At 44.8% G+C, this 18,370-nt stretch overlaps 1 protein-coding gene across 5 annotated transcripts in view; it reads left to right on the top strand.

Annotated features, from left to right (window-relative positions):
* Positions 1 to 18,370, top strand: part of kiaa0825 (KIAA0825 ortholog) — a 415,583-nt gene that overhangs the window by 43,384 nt on the left and 353,829 nt on the right. For all 5 annotated transcript variants that reach the window (XM_067982847.1, XM_067982846.1, XM_067982842.1 and 2 more), the window contains exon 2: positions 3,925 to 4,064. In XM_067982847.1, coding sequence (XP_067838948.1) covers positions 3,934 to 4,064 — 131 coding nt within the window. In that variant the 5' untranslated portion in view covers positions 3,925 to 3,933. The remainder of the gene's footprint in view (positions 1 to 3,924; positions 4,065 to 18,370) is intronic.

Here is an 18,370-nt window from a genome sequence, read left to right as displayed (position 1 = left end):
TGTTGCTTCTGCTGTTTAGCATGTATGTAGTCTTGTGTTCTACCTTCATGTCATTTTTAGGTATGCCTGGTGCTGCTCCTGGCATGATCTTCTACACTCCTCATTGAACCAGGATTGACCCCCTGGCTTGTTGGTAATGGTAGAGTGAGGAATATGCCGGGCCATGAGGTTACAGATTGTGCTGGAATACAATTACAATTCTGCTGCTGCTGATGGCCCACAGCATCTCATGGATGCCCAGTTTTGAGCTGCTAGATCATTTAGCACGGTGGTAGTGCCACAGAACACGTCTCCACAAGCACTGTGCGGTGGTCACTCCTACCAATACTGTCATGGACAGATGCATCTGCGACAAGTAGATTGGTGAGGACGAGGTCAAGTAGGTATTTCCCTCGTGTTGGTTCGCTCACCACCTGCCGCAGGCCCAGTCTGGTTGTTGTATCTTTCAGAACTTGGCCAGCTCCGTCAGTAGAGGTGCTAACGAGCCACTCTTGGTGATGGACATTGAAGTCCCCCGCCCAGAGTACATTCTGTACTCTTGCTACCCTCAGTGCTTCTTGCAAGTGTCTCTCAACATGGAGGAGGACTGATTCATCAGCTGAGAGAGGGCGGTAGGTGGTAATCAGCAGGAGGTTTCCTTGCCCATGTTTGACCTGATGCCATGAGATTTCATGGGGTCCAAAGTCAATGTTGAGGACTCCCAGGGCCACTCCCTCCTGACTGTATCCCACTGTACTGCCACCTCAGGTGGGACATACCCAGGGATGGTGATTGAAGAGCCAGGTCCGTTGGCTGAAAGGTATGATTCTGTGAGTATGGCTATGTCAGGCAGTTGCTGACTAGTCTGTGGGACAGCTCTCCCAATTTTGGCACAGGTCCCCAGATGTTAATGAGGCTGCCTTTGCAGGGTTAACTGGGCTTGGTTTGCCTTTGTCGTGTCTGGTGTGTAGTGGTCTGATGCCGTCTGGTCCGTCCAGTTTTATTCTTAATGTGACTTTCTGTAGCGAGATTGTACAACTGAGTGGCTTGCTAGGCCATTTCAGAGGGCAATTAAGAATCAACCATATTGCTATGGGTCTGGAGTCACATATAGGCCAGACTGTGTAAGAACAGCAGGTTTCCTTCCCTAAAGGACATTAGTGAACCAGATGAATTTTTATGACAATCCGGTAGTTTCATGGCCACCATTACTGATAACTAGTTTTTTTTAATTCCAGATTTTATTTAATTAATTAATTGAAATCTCTTTGGACCTCCATTGTTCCTGGCTTTTCACCATTTAAAAAATACTCGATGTATCCTTCTTTGGTCCAAAATGGATGACCTCACATTTACCTGCTTTGAAATCCATCTGCCACAGTTTTTGCCCACTTACTTAATCTACCACGGTAGATCAGCTAATATTATTGTAGCAACGCATTTCTGTCCACAAGCCTTTTCTTGTTATCATGAATTTTGATTATGCTTTTGAGTCAACATTTACTGTTATAAATTATATTTCCCGTTCAATTTTACTGTGCCAACTTTCACAATGTAGTTGCAGGTTCTGGCCGCTAGATAGCTTTATGGAACAATTTTCTGCAGTCTCTCTCCCAACTTCATCGCCGTCTTCTATATTTAATAAAAACGTATATTCATCATCTGACTCTGAGCAAAGCCATGGCCGATTTACTAATATAATATATAAATGTTCAATAATGAACATATAATGAATTACGGTGTCCTAACAATGAAGCTCCAAACCAGGCTTCACTTGGTGTTCATTATGTAATTGCAGCAAGGATTGCAGGATAGTTTCCTCATTACCATCTGGCTCGGTTGGCTAAATCCACATGGATACCTAATCTTCATGGTCTGTATAACTCAGTGCCATACCACATGGGTAGTTACCCACTGATCTATTGACACCATACTTGCGTTATGCGCAATATTGAGCTATCCCATAATATCAAGAATATTTGTAAATGGTAAGTTTACTTTATTGAGTCCTGTGTCTCAGAAGGGAAATGTATAGATACTTACTGGTACCTTGGTATTTCATATTACTGTGTTTTAGGCTTCAAATTTGCAAGTTGGTGCTGGGATATCAGTTCTGCTCTAAATGGGATTTATGTATATAGTCCCATCATCTTTACTCATGATGACAGTGTCCCTGCCACTTCCTGCTCTTGCTCTGAACTGGAAAATTTCATCAACTTTGCTTCTAACTTTCACTCCTCCTTTACCGTCACATTCTCCATCTCCGACTCTTCCCTGTTCCCGCTTTTTCCCCATATCCCTTGATCCCTTTAGCATTAAGAAAGAACTTGCATTGCTACAGCGTCTTTCACGGCCTCAGGTCGTCCCCAAAACGCCAATGAAGTACTTTTGAAGTGTAGTCATCTGTGAGGCCAGACAGTGAGTGGCAGCAGGCTATTCGACTGTGGGAAGCATCGCCAGTAAGCGTGCTCCCCTCCTCACCCAATCCAGAGTTCTCTATCGCCATTTCTGGGGATAGGCTGCCCATCAAAGTCTATTACAATCCTACCGTCTTCCACAATTACCTCAATTATACTTCCTCCCACCCTGTTTCATGTAAAGACTCTATTGCATTCGCCCAGTTTCTCCATCTCTGTTCCGACGATGCCACCTTTCACACTAGAGCTTCTGAAATGTCTTTTTCCTTAGCCGAGGATTACCTTCCACCATGGTTGACGTGGCCGTCGACCGTGGCCATTCTATTTCCCGTACTTCCTCCTTCACCCCTTCTCCTCCCTCCCAGAACCATGATAGGGCCCCCCTTGCCCACGGATCATCCTCCACCATTTCCGCCACCTCCAATGTGATACCGCCACCAAACATATCTTCTGCTCCTCTCCCAGCATTCTGAAGGGACCGTTCCGTCTCTGACACCCTGGTCCACTCTTCCAGCACTTTCTCCCCTTACCCTGGCACCTTCCAATGCAAGCACAGTAGATGCAACACTGCCATTTCACCCCATCCATTCACACCAGTGCCCCAAACACTCCTTCTGGGTGAAACAGCAATTTACTTGTACTGTTTCCAACTTAGTATATGGTATTCGCTGCTCATGATGCAACCCCCTCTAAATTGGGGAGACCAAATGCAGATTGGGTGATTGCTTTGCTGAACACCTCCATTCAGTCCGAAAGCATGACCCTGAGCTTCCGGTCTCTTGCCACTTTAGTTTTCCATCCCACTTCCACTCTGACCTCTGCCTCATACAGTGTTCCAGTGAAGCTTAACGCAAGCCCAAGGAACTTTAGACCTTAACCATCTCTCCCATTTTCTCTCGGATAGAAGGTGTGGGTAATGGAGGATGGCTGCATCAGAGCCACTGGGAGTGGAGGAGGCGTGGGTTGCTGCTTGGGATGGAGATCCCCTATCGGTACACAGCCAGCAGAGTGGCCTGCACCCCTGGAATCCACCTGCCTTGCTTCCACTACATTCCTGGGCCAGGGGCGCCTTCTACCCTTTCCCAGATTTTTCCTCCCCCTCTGCAGTTCTGCTGTAACCATTTGCTCCTCCTCTGGACTCATCTTTTGTTTCTATGCTTTTCTGATTAACATCTCCTTTTGCCTTGCACTATCATCATTTTTGTCATTCAATCACTCCTGCCCTCCACCCTATCACAGACATCTCCCTTATGTCCTTTTCCTGCCCCCATTTCCCAGGCTTTGTATTTGTTTAAAAGCTGTTCATCTCTTAACATCTTCCAATCTGATGAAAGGTTGTCGACCTGAAACGTTAATTCTGTTTCTCTCTCCAGAGATGCTGCTGGACCTGCCGAGTTTTTCCAGCATTTTCTCTTTTTAGATTAGTTTTTGGGATGAGTTGTGTATTTCTTTAATTGGATTTTAGATTAATGGATTTCTTTTATTTTAACAACATTGTTAAACCATTGCTTTAAACTATTGTTTGCAGGTATTGGTGATGGCATGGGAGGGAGATCACCTATTGGATTATTCCTGCTCAGGCTGCTTCCTGGACACTATACCAGGGGATCTGGAATTGCATCAAGCTCTCAGTGACATTGATGAGAGACTGAAACAGAATGCTGCGTGGTAGGTCGTTCACTATATGGCAAGTTATGCTTGGATTGATTACATACTGCAGCAGTTTCAGAATGATATGCTTACAGCTGCATTTTTTAAAGTTATGCTTTTTATTTGGTACAAGAAGTTTGTATGTCTTATTGGTAATGGTTTGATGCAGAGTATATCACAACACACGTTTCAAAGTACTTGCTGCTCCATGCTATGAGAGCCATATCAGTAAACTATCCCAGGATTGCAATTTTCTTTCTGTTTGTGTACAGTACAGGTGCACAGTTATTTACAGGACTGCAGGTTAACTGTCTCAATTTCATCAAATGTGCAATCAGTAACTCTTAGCTATCCCAATATAGAGAAACTATTGATAGTTTCATTGTAAAGTGGTTTCCTGCTTATCTGTCTAATTAAAAGCCGTGCATGTAGTAAACAACTGTAGACATAACACAAAAGTGTATGTCACACTTTTATCTGTAACACATTTCTGATTAGCTCAAATAATCACTATCTTTTAAGTTAACTATGTTCAAATCTAGACAGATAAGAAAAGCTACTAATCATGAACCAGTTACATAAAGAATAGTGAGCTATTTAAAAAAAAAAAACATTTTCTGCAAACATGTAATGCATTCATTCCTATATATATTTTTCAAGCCCCATCTGAGCTTATAACCTAGGCTGACACTTCAGTACAGCACTGAGGTGGTGCTGCATTGTCAGAGGTACTGTCTTTCCGAAGAGATGTCAAAGCTCAGGTGACCATAAAAGATTTCATGGATTTTTCGAAGAAGTACTTCCAGTGTTCTGGCAAATATTTATCCCTCAATCAACACTACCAAATCTAATTTGCTCCACGTGGGACCTTGCTGTGCACACTTGCCTACATAACAGTGACCACATTTAAAAAAAAAGTAATTAATTCGCTGTAATTGCCTGAGTATGTGAATGGCAGTATGTAAGTACGAATTCTTTCTTGCCATCTTACAGACTGTGATCATGAGTCAAAAGGCCGTCTTGAACCAAAACTATCTTGTGACTTTGTATTTATTATTTCCAATGTGTCGTGTGTTACATGGTATAACTCCTGTCGCTATGAAATAGCGTATCCTCCCACTCACCGCAAGAAATGCCACAGGAGGTCCACTGATGTTTGCATTTATGTTTTTATGTTTATAAAAGATAGAATATTCATCAACTCTCCTATGAATCTTTAAAGTGGTTTTCTAATATTCCTAAAATATTGTAAAGAAAAAATTTGAATTGTTAATTTATGAAAGCCTTTTAACCGTTTAAATGGTCTGTTTTTTCTGTTAAGTACTATTTATTACTAAATAGCTAGGTAGTTAATTCAATCATAATTTTGATTGAAAAACTGTTAAACATTCTCCTTGTGCATAATGATAAATATTTTATTCATCAATTATATAGTAGAATGGAAAACCTTGAATGCAATGTTTGACCATCATATTCGCCCAAGTATAAGGCAATTGAACATCTCCTGAGATGTCACTAAAATAAAGTGTTTGTAGAAAAAAAGACCTGAGCTCAACCCTGAGATTCTAGTGCTGCATTTCACGTGTAGGGCGCTCCTTTGAAATTCACCTGTCAAATTCTCTTATCAATGTTGGGAACAAATTACTGAAATCTCCGTTCCTGTAAAGACTGAAATCTATTTATTTACGTTGGCTAGCACCCAGACTCAGATGTGAAAGATTTACCTAAATGATACTTCCTAACTGAAGCAGATTACCTAGACTGACAACAGTTGAATCCTTCCTATTTGAAATATTGTAATCCATTACATCCTTCCTAATTGGACACTTCTGGCAGATCACAATAAAAGCCTTCGACAAAGAATTTTAGGTGCTGGAGTGTACAGCTGTGGAATCGTGTTTCAATGAGGCTGGGAATAGCTTACGGTATATAGCAAGCTATTTGCCAAACTTTGTCTCGCTCAACACAGGCAGTCATTGACAAAGGTCTATCTGACAACTGTATCACTAGGAAACCAATTGGACCACTGGCAGTGTGGTATTGATTTTCATTTTACCTGTTCACTTTTAAGAAAGGGGCCTTTGAATCTGTGAAAGTATTGGTTTCAGTGCACTTAATTTTGAACTAATTGAAGCTCATTTTAAGATCTTTCTTCCAAGTTTTAGATGATGTATTATCCAGCCCACCTATGGCTAATTCATTTTGACAATGTAGTTTAGTCACCTACTGAGATTATCTAATCAGTGGATTTTATTTCAGTCATTCTAATTACTATATAATGATCTGCCTCTTTTTAATTAAAAATACTTGATTAGGTATTATTTTACATTTATGCCACGAATTTACCACTCAGTTTTATCAGGATGAATGGAAATTGGCACTGAGAAAATGATCTTTTGTTTTCATCTGCAGTAATCATACAGATACAATGATTGGTTTAAAAATAGAATAATCAACAACAAAAACCACCGACTACTTTGACAAGATCATACTTATTCTCTCTTTTTCTATATTGATAAGTTATACATCGTCAGCTATGGAAAGTTACTTTCCTGTTACTCCTTCAGCTTCTAAACTCAAGTTGTAAGGCCAAAAAATACTGTTAGCAATATTAGTGGACAAATGCTTAGCATGTTTATGTGACATTTCTTTATTTGCTATTTTAATTAATGTGGGGGACATCACTGTATACTTTCCAGTCTGAAAATCAACCTTTCACCACTACTCTCTGCTTTCTGTCTCTTAGCCAATTTTGTATCCATGCTGCCACTGCCCTTTAATCCCATGGGCTTCAATTTTACTAACAAGTCTATTATGTGGCACTTTATCAAATGCCATTTGAAAGTCCACATACACGCCATCAGCTGCACTAACTTCATCAACTCTCTCCGTTATTTCATTGAAGAACTCAATTAAGTTTGGCAGACAAACTGGCCGTCATTTATTAACCCATGTTCTTCCAAGTGACAGTTAATTTTGTCTCTGATTATGGTCTCTAGAAGTTTCCCCATCACCAACACCAACATTTGGCTGACTGGCCTGTAGTTTATGATGTGACAGGGAAATAACATGAACTGCAGGCAACATGAGTAGCTTGCAGTACCTAGTTTAGCTGGTGGTGTGGAAACATGAATGGGTCTCTGGAGCGAGGCATGTTGGTGGTTAAGAACTACACAAGAAGAGGTGAGGTGGATTCCAGAAAAACCGCTGTAGAAGGAGGAGCAGCCTGTGGAGTTACCAGGACAGAACCTTGAATCTCTGTGGGTAGGCTGGAAGAGCACCTGGACGCCCATGAAGAACGGAGCATTAGGCACGTGGGAAATCTGTGTTGTTTAGCCAAAAAGCGCGTGGGGAGGAGTGGGGTGGGGGGGGTGGAAGTTCGTAGCTGGGAGTCGGGTCAGTGGGGCAATGGACTAGTTGATATTAATGTTATTGTGAATGTTAATTTTGTTCACTGAGAGATAATGGGAGACTTGTCTATTTGTCTTGCGTATATTAACCTATCCATCTTATAAACTTGCATCTGTTCATACTTGTCATGAGCGTTACACTTCCTGTGTCATATTTTCTGTATCACAATCGAGTGCTGCACTTTGGTATCATGCTTATCATAGGCTTATTATATGCAAATTTCTTATATTTATTGCAGTTGACTGGCTGATAGTCAAATTTATTCTAGCTCATGCAGATTTCACTTAACGGATTGGCTGATATGTAATTTATTTAATTCTGATTTGAATCTATTAATTGTGATTTGGTTAGATACAAATTTCTTAGAAGGGAAAAGGTGAACCGATCAAATTTCTGAAAATGCTTCTTGAAAGAAGTTTTGTCCATCACTATTTTAACCCTTAATCAGTCAACTAAAGGGTCAAATTAAAATGTGTAAGATAATAAAAACATTAAAAAATTACATATTTCACAATAGTATAGTTAAACTTAACTAATTGTCTGTTGTGTCCTTGAGTGCTTTTGTTAACGCTTTTACCTGAAGACCTCAACCCCTCCCAAAAGGTTGAGGTTGGACTTTATATTTTCCTACAGAGTTATTAACAGCTGAAGGTAGGTGCTTGCATTCTTGTGTATGAAGTGTGCACAATTTTTCAGTGTGCATCAGTTGGGTTATCAGTGTAAATTGAAAGTTTGAATTGTTCCGAATTTCTTGGAAACTGTAGAATTAACCTGATGTTAATTCACATTTGCAGTCAACCGATTCATATCTAGTTCAGAGAGTGGAATTCAGAGGAAGCTAACCGGCCAAAGAGAGCGGGATGGAGAGAGAAAGACAAAGAAAGGAGTTCACTGTCACCCATGCTTTATTTTGTTGGAATTCAAAAATAGTTATTCTTTATAGACAGATACTTAGAATTTGAAAACAATGGTTATAAATAGAATATTTTATTTAATAGAATTTTAAATTTCTCTGTTTTTCCTCCTGCTATTAAGTCATTTCTGAGATTTTTTTTCCCACAACAAAAAAAACTGGAATCAAAATTTGAATGCTTTTCAGGTAAACGTTTCACAAAGACAATTAATTAAGGGCAGCTGTACTTTGTACTTCCAGATTGAAAATATTCTAATTAATGCAACAGTATGAGTAGAGAAAACAGGGGAAGGGAACTGTTTTCCATCTCTGTCACAGTGTTGCCAAACTGTTACACACCATCCCATTCTGCCAAACCCTAGGATCTTCTACTACATGACCCCTCTCCTCCCTAGTCTCCTTCAGCCGAGTAAAGTTACTTACCTGTTTGTTGTAAATCCGGAGTTTTACAAAGATAAAGAAAGAACTTGTATTTAGTGTAGCACCTTTCACATCCTCAGGATGTCCCAAAGCACTTCATAGCCAATTATGTACTTTTTTCAAGTGTCGTCACTGTAGTACTAAAGGGAAATGTGGCAGCCAATTTGTGTACTGCAAGGGGCCACAAATAGCAATTAGATAAATGACCAGTTAATCTGTTTTAGTGTTATTGGTTGGGGGTAAATGTTGGCCAGCTAGTTGAAACTCACTTCCTTTGTTCTCAGGGAAACTACTCATGAATCTCTCTCTCTCTCTTTCTATCTCTCTAGGGGATGAGGGCTGGAGGAGGTTCCATGATAAGGAGGGATGAACCATGGAGATATTTAAGACAAGAATGAGAATTTAAAATTCGAGGTACTGGGGGACCAGGAGCCAATGTAGATCAGTGAGGACAGGAGTGATTGGAAAGTGGGATTTGGTGCAGGATAGGATACAGGCAACAGAATTTTGGATAAGCTGAAGTTTATGGAAGGTGAAAGACAGGATGCTGGGTTGGGCAGCATTAGAATTGTCAAGTCTGGAGGTGGGACTGTGGTAGGGACAGAGGTGGGCGATGATATTAAGGTGGAAGTAGGTGGTCTTTGTTTCATGGAAAGGATGAAGGGTCAAAAGCTCAGCTTGGGGTCAAATAGGATGCTGAGGTTTTGAACAGTCTGTTTCAACCCGAGACAGAGGCTGGTGCGAGGGGTGGAGTCAGTGGCGAGGAATTGGAGTTTATGGTGGAGGTCGAACAAGATGGTTTTGACTTCCCATGTTTAGTTTGAGCAAATTTTGGCGCATCCAAGACTGGATGTCAGACAAGCCTGACAACAGAGAAGCAGTGGATGGGTCTAGCGAGGTGGTGGAGAGCTGAGTGTCATCAATGTACATATGGAAGGTGACAACAAGGGGGTGATTTCAACCCTATCTGCCCAGCGGAAACCAGACGGTTGAGCGCTTAAGATCGCACCAGTTACTTACCCACCCTGGAGCCGCCGGAAGCTGACCTATTTTAACCTGCTGCACTGAGCAGGTGGCAAGGACACCCACCCAGAGCAGTGCTGTCCATTGTAACATATTCATGTCGGGTCCCAATGACATCATTAGACTTGGCTGCAGTTTTTACTCTGAGGCCTGAGTGGGAAGCGGCAGTGAGTTTCATGCCAGGCTAACCCAGCATAGAAGTGGATCAAGCCAAAAAGAACCCCAAAATGGTAAGTTTATACAGCACCTTTAACATAGTAAAATGTCCCAAGACGCTTCACAGGAGTGTAATCATTCAAAAATTAACACCGAGCCAAAGGAGGAGATATTAGGACAGGTGACTAAAAGCTGGATGAAAAAGGCATGTTTTAAGGGTTGCCTTAAAAGAGGAGAGGGAGAGACAGACAGACTGGCAGGCAGGCAGGCAGGCAGGCAGAGAGTTTTAAGGAGGGAATTCCAGAGCTTGGGGCCTAGACAGCTGATGGCATGGCCCCCAATGGTGGGGCAAAGTAAGTGGGGGACACACAAGTGGCCAGAGTTAGAGAAACGCAAAGTTCTTGGAGGGTTGTAGGACGTTACGCAGATAGGGATGAATGGGACCATGGAGGGATTATTTTCATTTTATATTATAATTTGTAACAACAAAACTTATGGCAGTTTGGGAAGCAAAGAAGTAGAGTGACAAGTTTACACAGGCAGTATCTATTATAAATGTAGACATAGGAATTTATAATGCAGAAAGTTAACTGGAAGTGTGCAGACATAAGATTTATAATATATAGATATATAGGCCAAGAATTTCCTTGGAGCTGCTCCTGCTCCACTTCCATAACTTTGCTGGAAGTGTGGCGGAAACCCTGTTCACACATACAAATGGGGTCTTCATTACACTTCCAGCAAAGTTATGGGGGTCGATTTTAGGATGGCCGAGTGGGTGCGTTGGGGGTGGGGCGGCTCATAAAATCGGGGAATCCCAGAGCGGGTCCGGAGCCCGGCTCCAACCCGCTCACTTCCGGGTTCCCCAGTGACGCGTTCGGGTGTGCGCGCAGCTCCCGCATGCGGGACTCCCACCGGCAATTAAAGCCAGCGGGATGACAATTCAGATACTTATTTAGGTAGTTGAGGTCCTTGACAGATCTCATTGTTAGCCTAACATCAGTGGGGAAAATGCTAGAATCTATTATAAAAGATGTAATAACAGAACACTTGGAGGGCATTAATGGGATTGGACAAAGTCAGCATGGGTTTATGAAAGGGAAATCGTGCTTAACAAATCTACTGGAGTTTTTTTGAGGCTGTAACTAGTAGACTAGATAGGGGAGAACCAGTGGATGTGATGTATTTGGATTTTCAGAAGGCTTTTGATAAGGTCCCACACAAGAGGTTAGTGTGCAAAATTAAAGCACACAGGACTGGGGGGAATATACTGGCATGGATTGAGAATTGGTTGACAGACAGGAAACAGAGAGTAGGAATAAACAGGTCTTTTCCGGTTGTCAGGCAGTGACTAGTGGGGTACTGCAGGGATCAGTGGTTGGGCCCCAGCTATTCACAATATATATCAATGATTTGGATGAGGGAACTAAATGTAACATTTCCAAGTTTGCAGACGACACAAAGCTGGGGTGGAATGTGAGTTGTGAGGAGGATGCAAAGAGGCTCCAATGTGATTTAGACAAGTTAGGTGAGTGGGCAAGAACATGGCAGATGCAGTATAACGTGGATAAATGTGAGGTTATCCACTTTGGTTGTAAAAACAGAAAAGCAGATTATTATCTGAAAGGTGATAGATTGGGAAAAGGGGAGGTGCAATGAGACCTGGGTGTCCTTGTACACCAGTCGCTGAAAGCGAGCATTCAGGTGCAGCAAGCAGTTAGGAAGGTGAATGGTATGTTGGTGTTCATTGCAAGAGGATTTGAGTACAGGAGCAGGGATGTCTTACTGCAGTTACACAGGGCCTGGATGAGACCATATCTGGAGTATTGTGTGCAGTTTTGGTCTCCTTATCTGAGGAAGAATGTCCTTGCCATGGAGGGAGTGCAACGAAGGTTTACCAGACTGATTCCTGGGATGGCAGGACTGACGTATGAGGAGAGATTGAGTCGACTAGGCCTATATTCACTAGAGTTTAGAAGAATGAGAGGTGATCTCATTGAAACATATAAAATTCCAACAGGATTAGACAGACTAGATGCAGGGAGGATGTTCCCGATGGCTGGGGAGTCCAGAACCAGGGGTCACAGTCTCAGGATACCGGGTATGCCATTTAGAACCGAGATGAGGAGAAATTTCTTCATTCAGAGGGTGGTGTATCTGTGAAATTCTCTACCACATAAGGTAATGGAGGCCAAGTCATTAGATGTATTCAAGCAGGAGATAGATATATTTCTTAATGCTAAAGGGATCAAGGGATATTGGGAAAAAGCGGGAACAGGGTACTGAGTTAGACGATCAGCCATGATCATTTTGAATGGTGGAGCAGGCCCGAAGGGCCAAATGGCCTACTCCTGCTCCTATTTTCTATGTTTCTATTTCTTATGTTATTTTATCAGGAAAGGATGAACAGGCTGGGACTCTTTTCTCTGAAAAAGAGAAGGCTGAGGGGTGACCTGATAGAGGTCTTTAAAATAATGAAAGAGTTTGATAGGGTAGACGTAGAGAAAATGTTTGCACTTGTGGGGGAGTTCAAAACTAGAGATAATCAGTATAGGGCAGTCACTAATAAATCCAATAGGGAATTCAGGAGAAACTTCTTTACCCAAAGAGTGGTAAGAATGTGTATCACGGTAGCACAAGGAGTAATTGAAGCAAATAGCATAGATGCTTTAAAGGGAAGCAATGATCATTTTGAATGGCGGAGCAGGTCCGAAGGGCTGAATGGCCTACTCTTGCTCCTATTTTCTATGTTTATTGACAGGAGATTTTGGCAGGGGTGGAATTTTCAAGTATTCTCAGCGTGTTTCCCGTGCTGTGGGAAACACTCCCTGTTTAAGCAGACGTGTTTCAGCCAGCAGCCAGTGGGAGATGCAAAGATTAATTTGACAGGTGGGGGGAAAACCTCATTTATTGCAGCAGGACACTCTGTCATTTCAGACAAAGTTTTGGCTGCAACACCTTTGTCTTTACACTCAAAATTATTAATTTATACCCTAAACTCTGCTGTGCAAACACACTTATATTTTGCGGACCCCCTCAAACTCAGGATGGGGGGCGCCATAGTTGCATTCGTCACTTCATCTGAGGACGAGCAACATCACCAGCCTTGCCAGGCACGCCGTCCACCTCCGCCACGTGGAGCTCCACATCACAGTGCTGCGCCACGGGCACCTGCACAACAGCAGTGAGGGCAACAGCAGAGAGAGCGGTGTCGCAGAGGCACTACCCTCGCCACGCGGTCTACAGACCAAGACTCAGTTTCCTGGACCTCTCCGAGGAACAGTGCATACGGAGGCTCAGATTCAGTCACCAGGTAGTCGGGGACATCTGCAGCCTCCTTCAGGCCGAGCTGCTTCTGGCTGGCCCGAGCAGCATCTTCTTACCTGTCGCTGTCAAAGTCACCACTGCCGTCAACTTCTTTGCCTCCGGATCCTTCCAGGGTGCCACCGGGGACATCGTCGGGTCTCTCAGTTGTCTGCACACAAGTGCATAAGGCAGGTCACCGACGGCTTGTTTTGCAGGACCTCGCACTATATCAACTTCCCCATGGATGACCTCAGCCAGACGGAGAGGGCAGTGGGATTCCACGCTGTGGCTGGCTTCCCATGGTTGCAGAGTGTAATCGGTTGCACCCATATAGCAATACGAGCACCTCCACATGAGCCAGGACTGTTCATCAACAGGAAGGGCTATCACTCCATCAACACTCAGCTCATCTGTGACCACCGCAAGAGATTCCTTCACGTGTGTGCCAGATACCCTGGCAGCTGCCACGATTCCTTCATCCTCCGGGAGTCCAACGTCCCACCCCTCTTCCATGCACTCAACACCCGCAAGGGCTGGCTCCTCGGGACAAGGGATACCCCCTGCATACGTGGCTCATGACACCTCTGAGGAACTCCACCACCGAGCAACAGCGTCGATATAACGACAGCCACATCGCTACAAGATCTACAATTGAGCATGCTTGTAGGGCTGCTCAAAATGCGCGTCAGGTGCCTTGATCGTTCTGGGGGAATGTTTCAATACGCACCAGACAGAGTGGGACGCATTATAGTCGTCTATTGTGCCCTGCACAACATGGCACAACAGAGAGGGGTGCCGCGGGAGGAGGCCCCATCCACATCTGCCACCCATATTGAGGAGGAGGAGGCGGAGGCCAAGGAGGAGGAGCAACCCACGGCCAGAATAGCGGCTCACCTGGCAGCTCGTGAGGCCAGGGTGTCACTGATATGTGAACGGTTCTCCGAACATCAGACAATGTGACGAGTCCAGTCCTCACCACCTGGATAGAGGAGCGGCCACACCAGCCCCCTCCCCCGCCCCCTGCACAAAATAGTCGTGCAGCTACACCTACACCCACTGTAGACTGACCCAATGAGTGGCATCAAGTGTGGGTGTTCATGGTGAACCTCATGAAAGGGAGTTATTGCACAAGCCAGTCAAGAATGGGCAAGACGTGGCAGTAGTGGTGATAATAAGATTTATTGTGAATGGAAAACAAACAAATATAAATAAAAAACATGACAAAGCGTCAAACACCCTTGTGCATCCCCTTTGTGCTCACAAAACCTTTGGCTTACGCTTCCTACTACTCCTACGTGGTGCTTCCCCTGTGGCTGCAGCAGAGGTAGTGGCAGGTTGCTCTTGTTCATGCCCTGACCGATTAGATGCTTTGGGCTGACGCCCTATGGGTTACGGTGCCCGTGAGGGCCCCTCCAAAGACTGCTCCACCTTTACCTGTGCAGGGGCAGACTCGACCTGGAGAGGAGGCAGCATTGCGGGTACTGGTTGAGAGGGGGGAAACGGGTGAGATGTGGAAGCGCTTTGAGTGGCGTCCCCACTTCCATGTCCCCTTTCGCCATCATTCCTCTCCTGGGCAAGGCCCACATCACTCCGACCACACTGCTGGACGACATTGTGGAGGACATGTGTGACGTCTTGTAAGGCCAGTGCTAGTGTATCTGCCTACCTATTTAAGGCGGCAGAAAGTTGCTCACCCTAAGTCTGAACGGCCGTTGTCAGGGCCTCAGTGGCCCCATTGTTGAGCCGTGCTTGAAGCTTGATGGAGGCTAGCCTTCCCTCCATCGCATACATTCCTGCACTTACCCGCGACACTATCTCAGAGATGCCTTCACGTCCTTGTGACAGTATCTCAGAGATTCCCTCCTGTACCCATGCCACCATTCCACTCATGCAGGAATTGGACTCCTCCATCCTCTGTGCGATTGTGGAGAGTGTGCGTGGCACCTGTTCCAGCACCTCGCAAATGTGCTGTTGCCCCTCGATCATTCTCCTTTTAATGGATGGCCCCCAGGGTTCAGCATCTGTGTCCAACTGAGCAAAGCCTGGGGAAGAGTGCTCCCACCGATGCGGACTCTCCACAGCTGCCCCTGTCACCAGTGTCTGCTCATGCTCACTTGTGTGTGGTGACTCACCATATGCAACCCCAACTAAGTGACGACGGGGACCCACCGAGGTGTGTGTATCTGCATTGGTGGATGGCTCGCTCAGATTTGACGGTGCCCCGTCAGAGGCCGGCAGGTCCTCTGGGGAATCGCCCTCTGCCATCACGGCAGTCGCTGAAGGCCCTGTAAGAGAACAGAAGGCAATATTAAGCATGCTGACAGATGTTGAGGTGTTGAAGATGGCAAGGCATGTTCACATCATTTGCTATTGTGAGTGCTGAATGTTAAAGTTCTGTCACCAGCCATTTGTCGGGTGGCAGTCTCGTGTCCCCCATGGACAGGCACTCGAGGGTGCAGCTTAATTCGAGAGCGTCCTGCTCCCCGTCCGTGAGGACCACCAGATGTTGCGGCCCCCTCCGGTTTTCGCGCTTTCCCGTGCATTCTGGGCTCTCCTATAAGGGGAGAAAGTAGAGAGGCGTGGGTGAGTGATGGTGACGTGGCCAACCGCTGAATGCATTGGTTTGGTGAGGCTGACCGTGAAAGAGATGCATGAGAGGGTGAGTATGAGATAGAGCCATGAGATTGTATGAGGATTGGGTTGAGTGGTAGTGGTGGGATGAGTAATGGGGAGGTGAGTAAGTGCAGGTAAGTTGAGGATGAGGTTTGAGTGGGTGTGAGGAGTGATGTGATAGAGTAGTGTTGGCAGTGCAGAAGGAGTTGGGGGGTGGGGGCGGTGATGTGGAAGACGGAGTGTAGGAGAATGACCTAGTTAGGTCATTGAAGCGCTTCCTGCACCGTATCCAGGTGTGGGAGACGTTGCTGGTGCTGCTGACCTCCTCTGCCACCTCGAGCCATGTCGTCTTGGTGGCAGAGGGAGGCCACTTCCTTCCGTTGGCCAGATAGAATATGTCCCTCCTCCTCCTCACCCCATCCAGTAAGACCTGGAGTGAGGCATCACTAAACCTGGGAGCAGCCTTTCCGCTGGGCTGCTCCTTGCTGCTGTTTTGGTTGTTTGCTGCAGGGCTCCTCCAGCTGACAGTGGAGTGATGCGGGTGCGCAGTTCGCCCGCTGCGCAGGTTTCCAATGGGAAACCCAGAAGCCAAGGTAAGTGGCTTCAATTTACTCGTGATTGCGTGGGGAACCCACCGATTTTACTGGGCGGGTTACCCACACGCCCAATCGACCCCCCCCCCCCCCCTGCTGCCAACCCGCCCCCCTGGTAATATCGGGGCCATGGTATCAGAGGGGCGAAATTCCAAGCCATAGTCTTGCATCCACTTTTACTTGCTATAACATCATACTTTTGCTGTCACGCTGTCAATGTCATACTTTGTTGATTTGCTCAAAGGAATCCACTAGTGAGCTGAACTACATATTCCATCTCCCCAGTTCTGTCAAGCCACAAGTTCCCCTTCCATAGCACTGCTAAATCACAGCACACCCACTGTTGCCATACCCTAGCATCTCCACTCCATTGCTGACAAATTCCAGGACCCCTGTCTCAGTGCTTTAAGTCTCAGGACTGTCCCCCAGTGTTACCAAAGCTCTGGACCCCTACCCAGTTCTGCCAAAACGCTTAATGCTCCTCCATACTGCTAAATATCAGAGCCTCAAAAATCTGTGTCTGTTCTGTTATACTTTGGTTGGAATCCGCTAGAATGGCTGGAAACTAGGCTGAAGCCCAATATTCTGGGTTCTGCGCTTGTGCCAAAGTGTCCTGTATGGGCCTGTTGAGGCAAAGCCTCTGTCCGCTCCTAGCTTAGCCATGGTCATAAGGGGGGGAGGCGGGGCCAGCTAAATCCCTATGTTGAGAGTTGCCATGCCTACAGAGGGACAGTGCATAGACATGGTCAGTGTAGATAGGCCAGGTCAAAACCAGTTGAACCTCCACAACCACTTGGAGGTCGAGACCCAAGTTAAGACCTTGACCCCAAAGAAAGGATTTTTTAAAAATACATTTTTTTTTAAAAAGTGGTCTCATTTGTAATGGGACTGCTTGAGTAATCATCATTTCTAGGAATGGGACTCAGCCGACTGCATCCCCTGCCTGGGCACCTACATAGGATTTTCTGTTTTTCTTCAATTGGTGGCCACCCTAAATATGCCACATAGTGGTAGAAGTGCCCTCCTTTTGCAGGCAATTTATGGAACATCTTCCTTACCCTAGAAAGTTTGCTCAGTCAGCGGCGGGGGTTATGGGCCGACAAAATCCCAGCCTAAGTGCTTCCTGTGGATTTTCCGTGACCACGTACCTACCTCTAAACTGATATATCTTGCATACCATTCTGCTGTATGGCTTCAGTTTTTAAAAAAAGGACGGGATAAAAATTAAATATGTAGGTTTAAAAAAAAATATGCCATTCATTTATGAATTTAAAAATTATTAAGGCCAATGAATAACAGATTTTAAAAAAAGCCCACTTTGTTATCTAATTGTTTTTAGTTTCACTGAATGATGTTTTAGCTAAACTAAATTATTGGTCCATTTTTAGAACATTTTTAAACACGATTGTATAACTAATGACTGTTAATTCACAATAATCACACAATTCTACTTTAGCTTTTTTAACTTGCCATGCAAAACAAAACCTTAAGTTTTTTTTTGACAATCAGGTTAAAATCATGTTTTTGCTACTATTTGTATTTGGACAAAAGCGTACATACACATCATCTCATGGTATAATAAGATGTGCTGAACTGGATTTTCTTAGTGCATCTTTGGTGGTTGAAGATACAATGGGGCACAAATCGCTCCAGAAATAACGGAGAGCTCAACAGCATTGAGGAGGAGCAAGTTTCAGCATTTGCACATGCGCAGTGAAACGCGGAAATCCGGAACTTGCTCCTACTGGTTCGAATCGGGCCAGGACCTACTCCGTTAATGGTAGGGCGTTGGGGAGAGTTATAGAACAAAGAGGTCCAGGAGTGCAGGTTCATAGCTCCTTGAGAGTGGAGTCACAGGTGGATAGGGTGGTGAAGAAGGCATTCAGCAT

Source organism: Heptranchias perlo, chromosome 4, assembly GCF_035084215.1.
Source record: "Heptranchias perlo isolate sHepPer1 chromosome 4, sHepPer1.hap1, whole genome shotgun sequence".
Lineage (NCBI taxonomy): Eukaryota > Metazoa > Chordata > Chondrichthyes > Hexanchiformes > Hexanchidae > Heptranchias > Heptranchias perlo.
The sequence above is the reverse complement of the archived record's forward strand: the minus strand, read 5'-3'. Positions and strand labels throughout refer to the sequence as shown.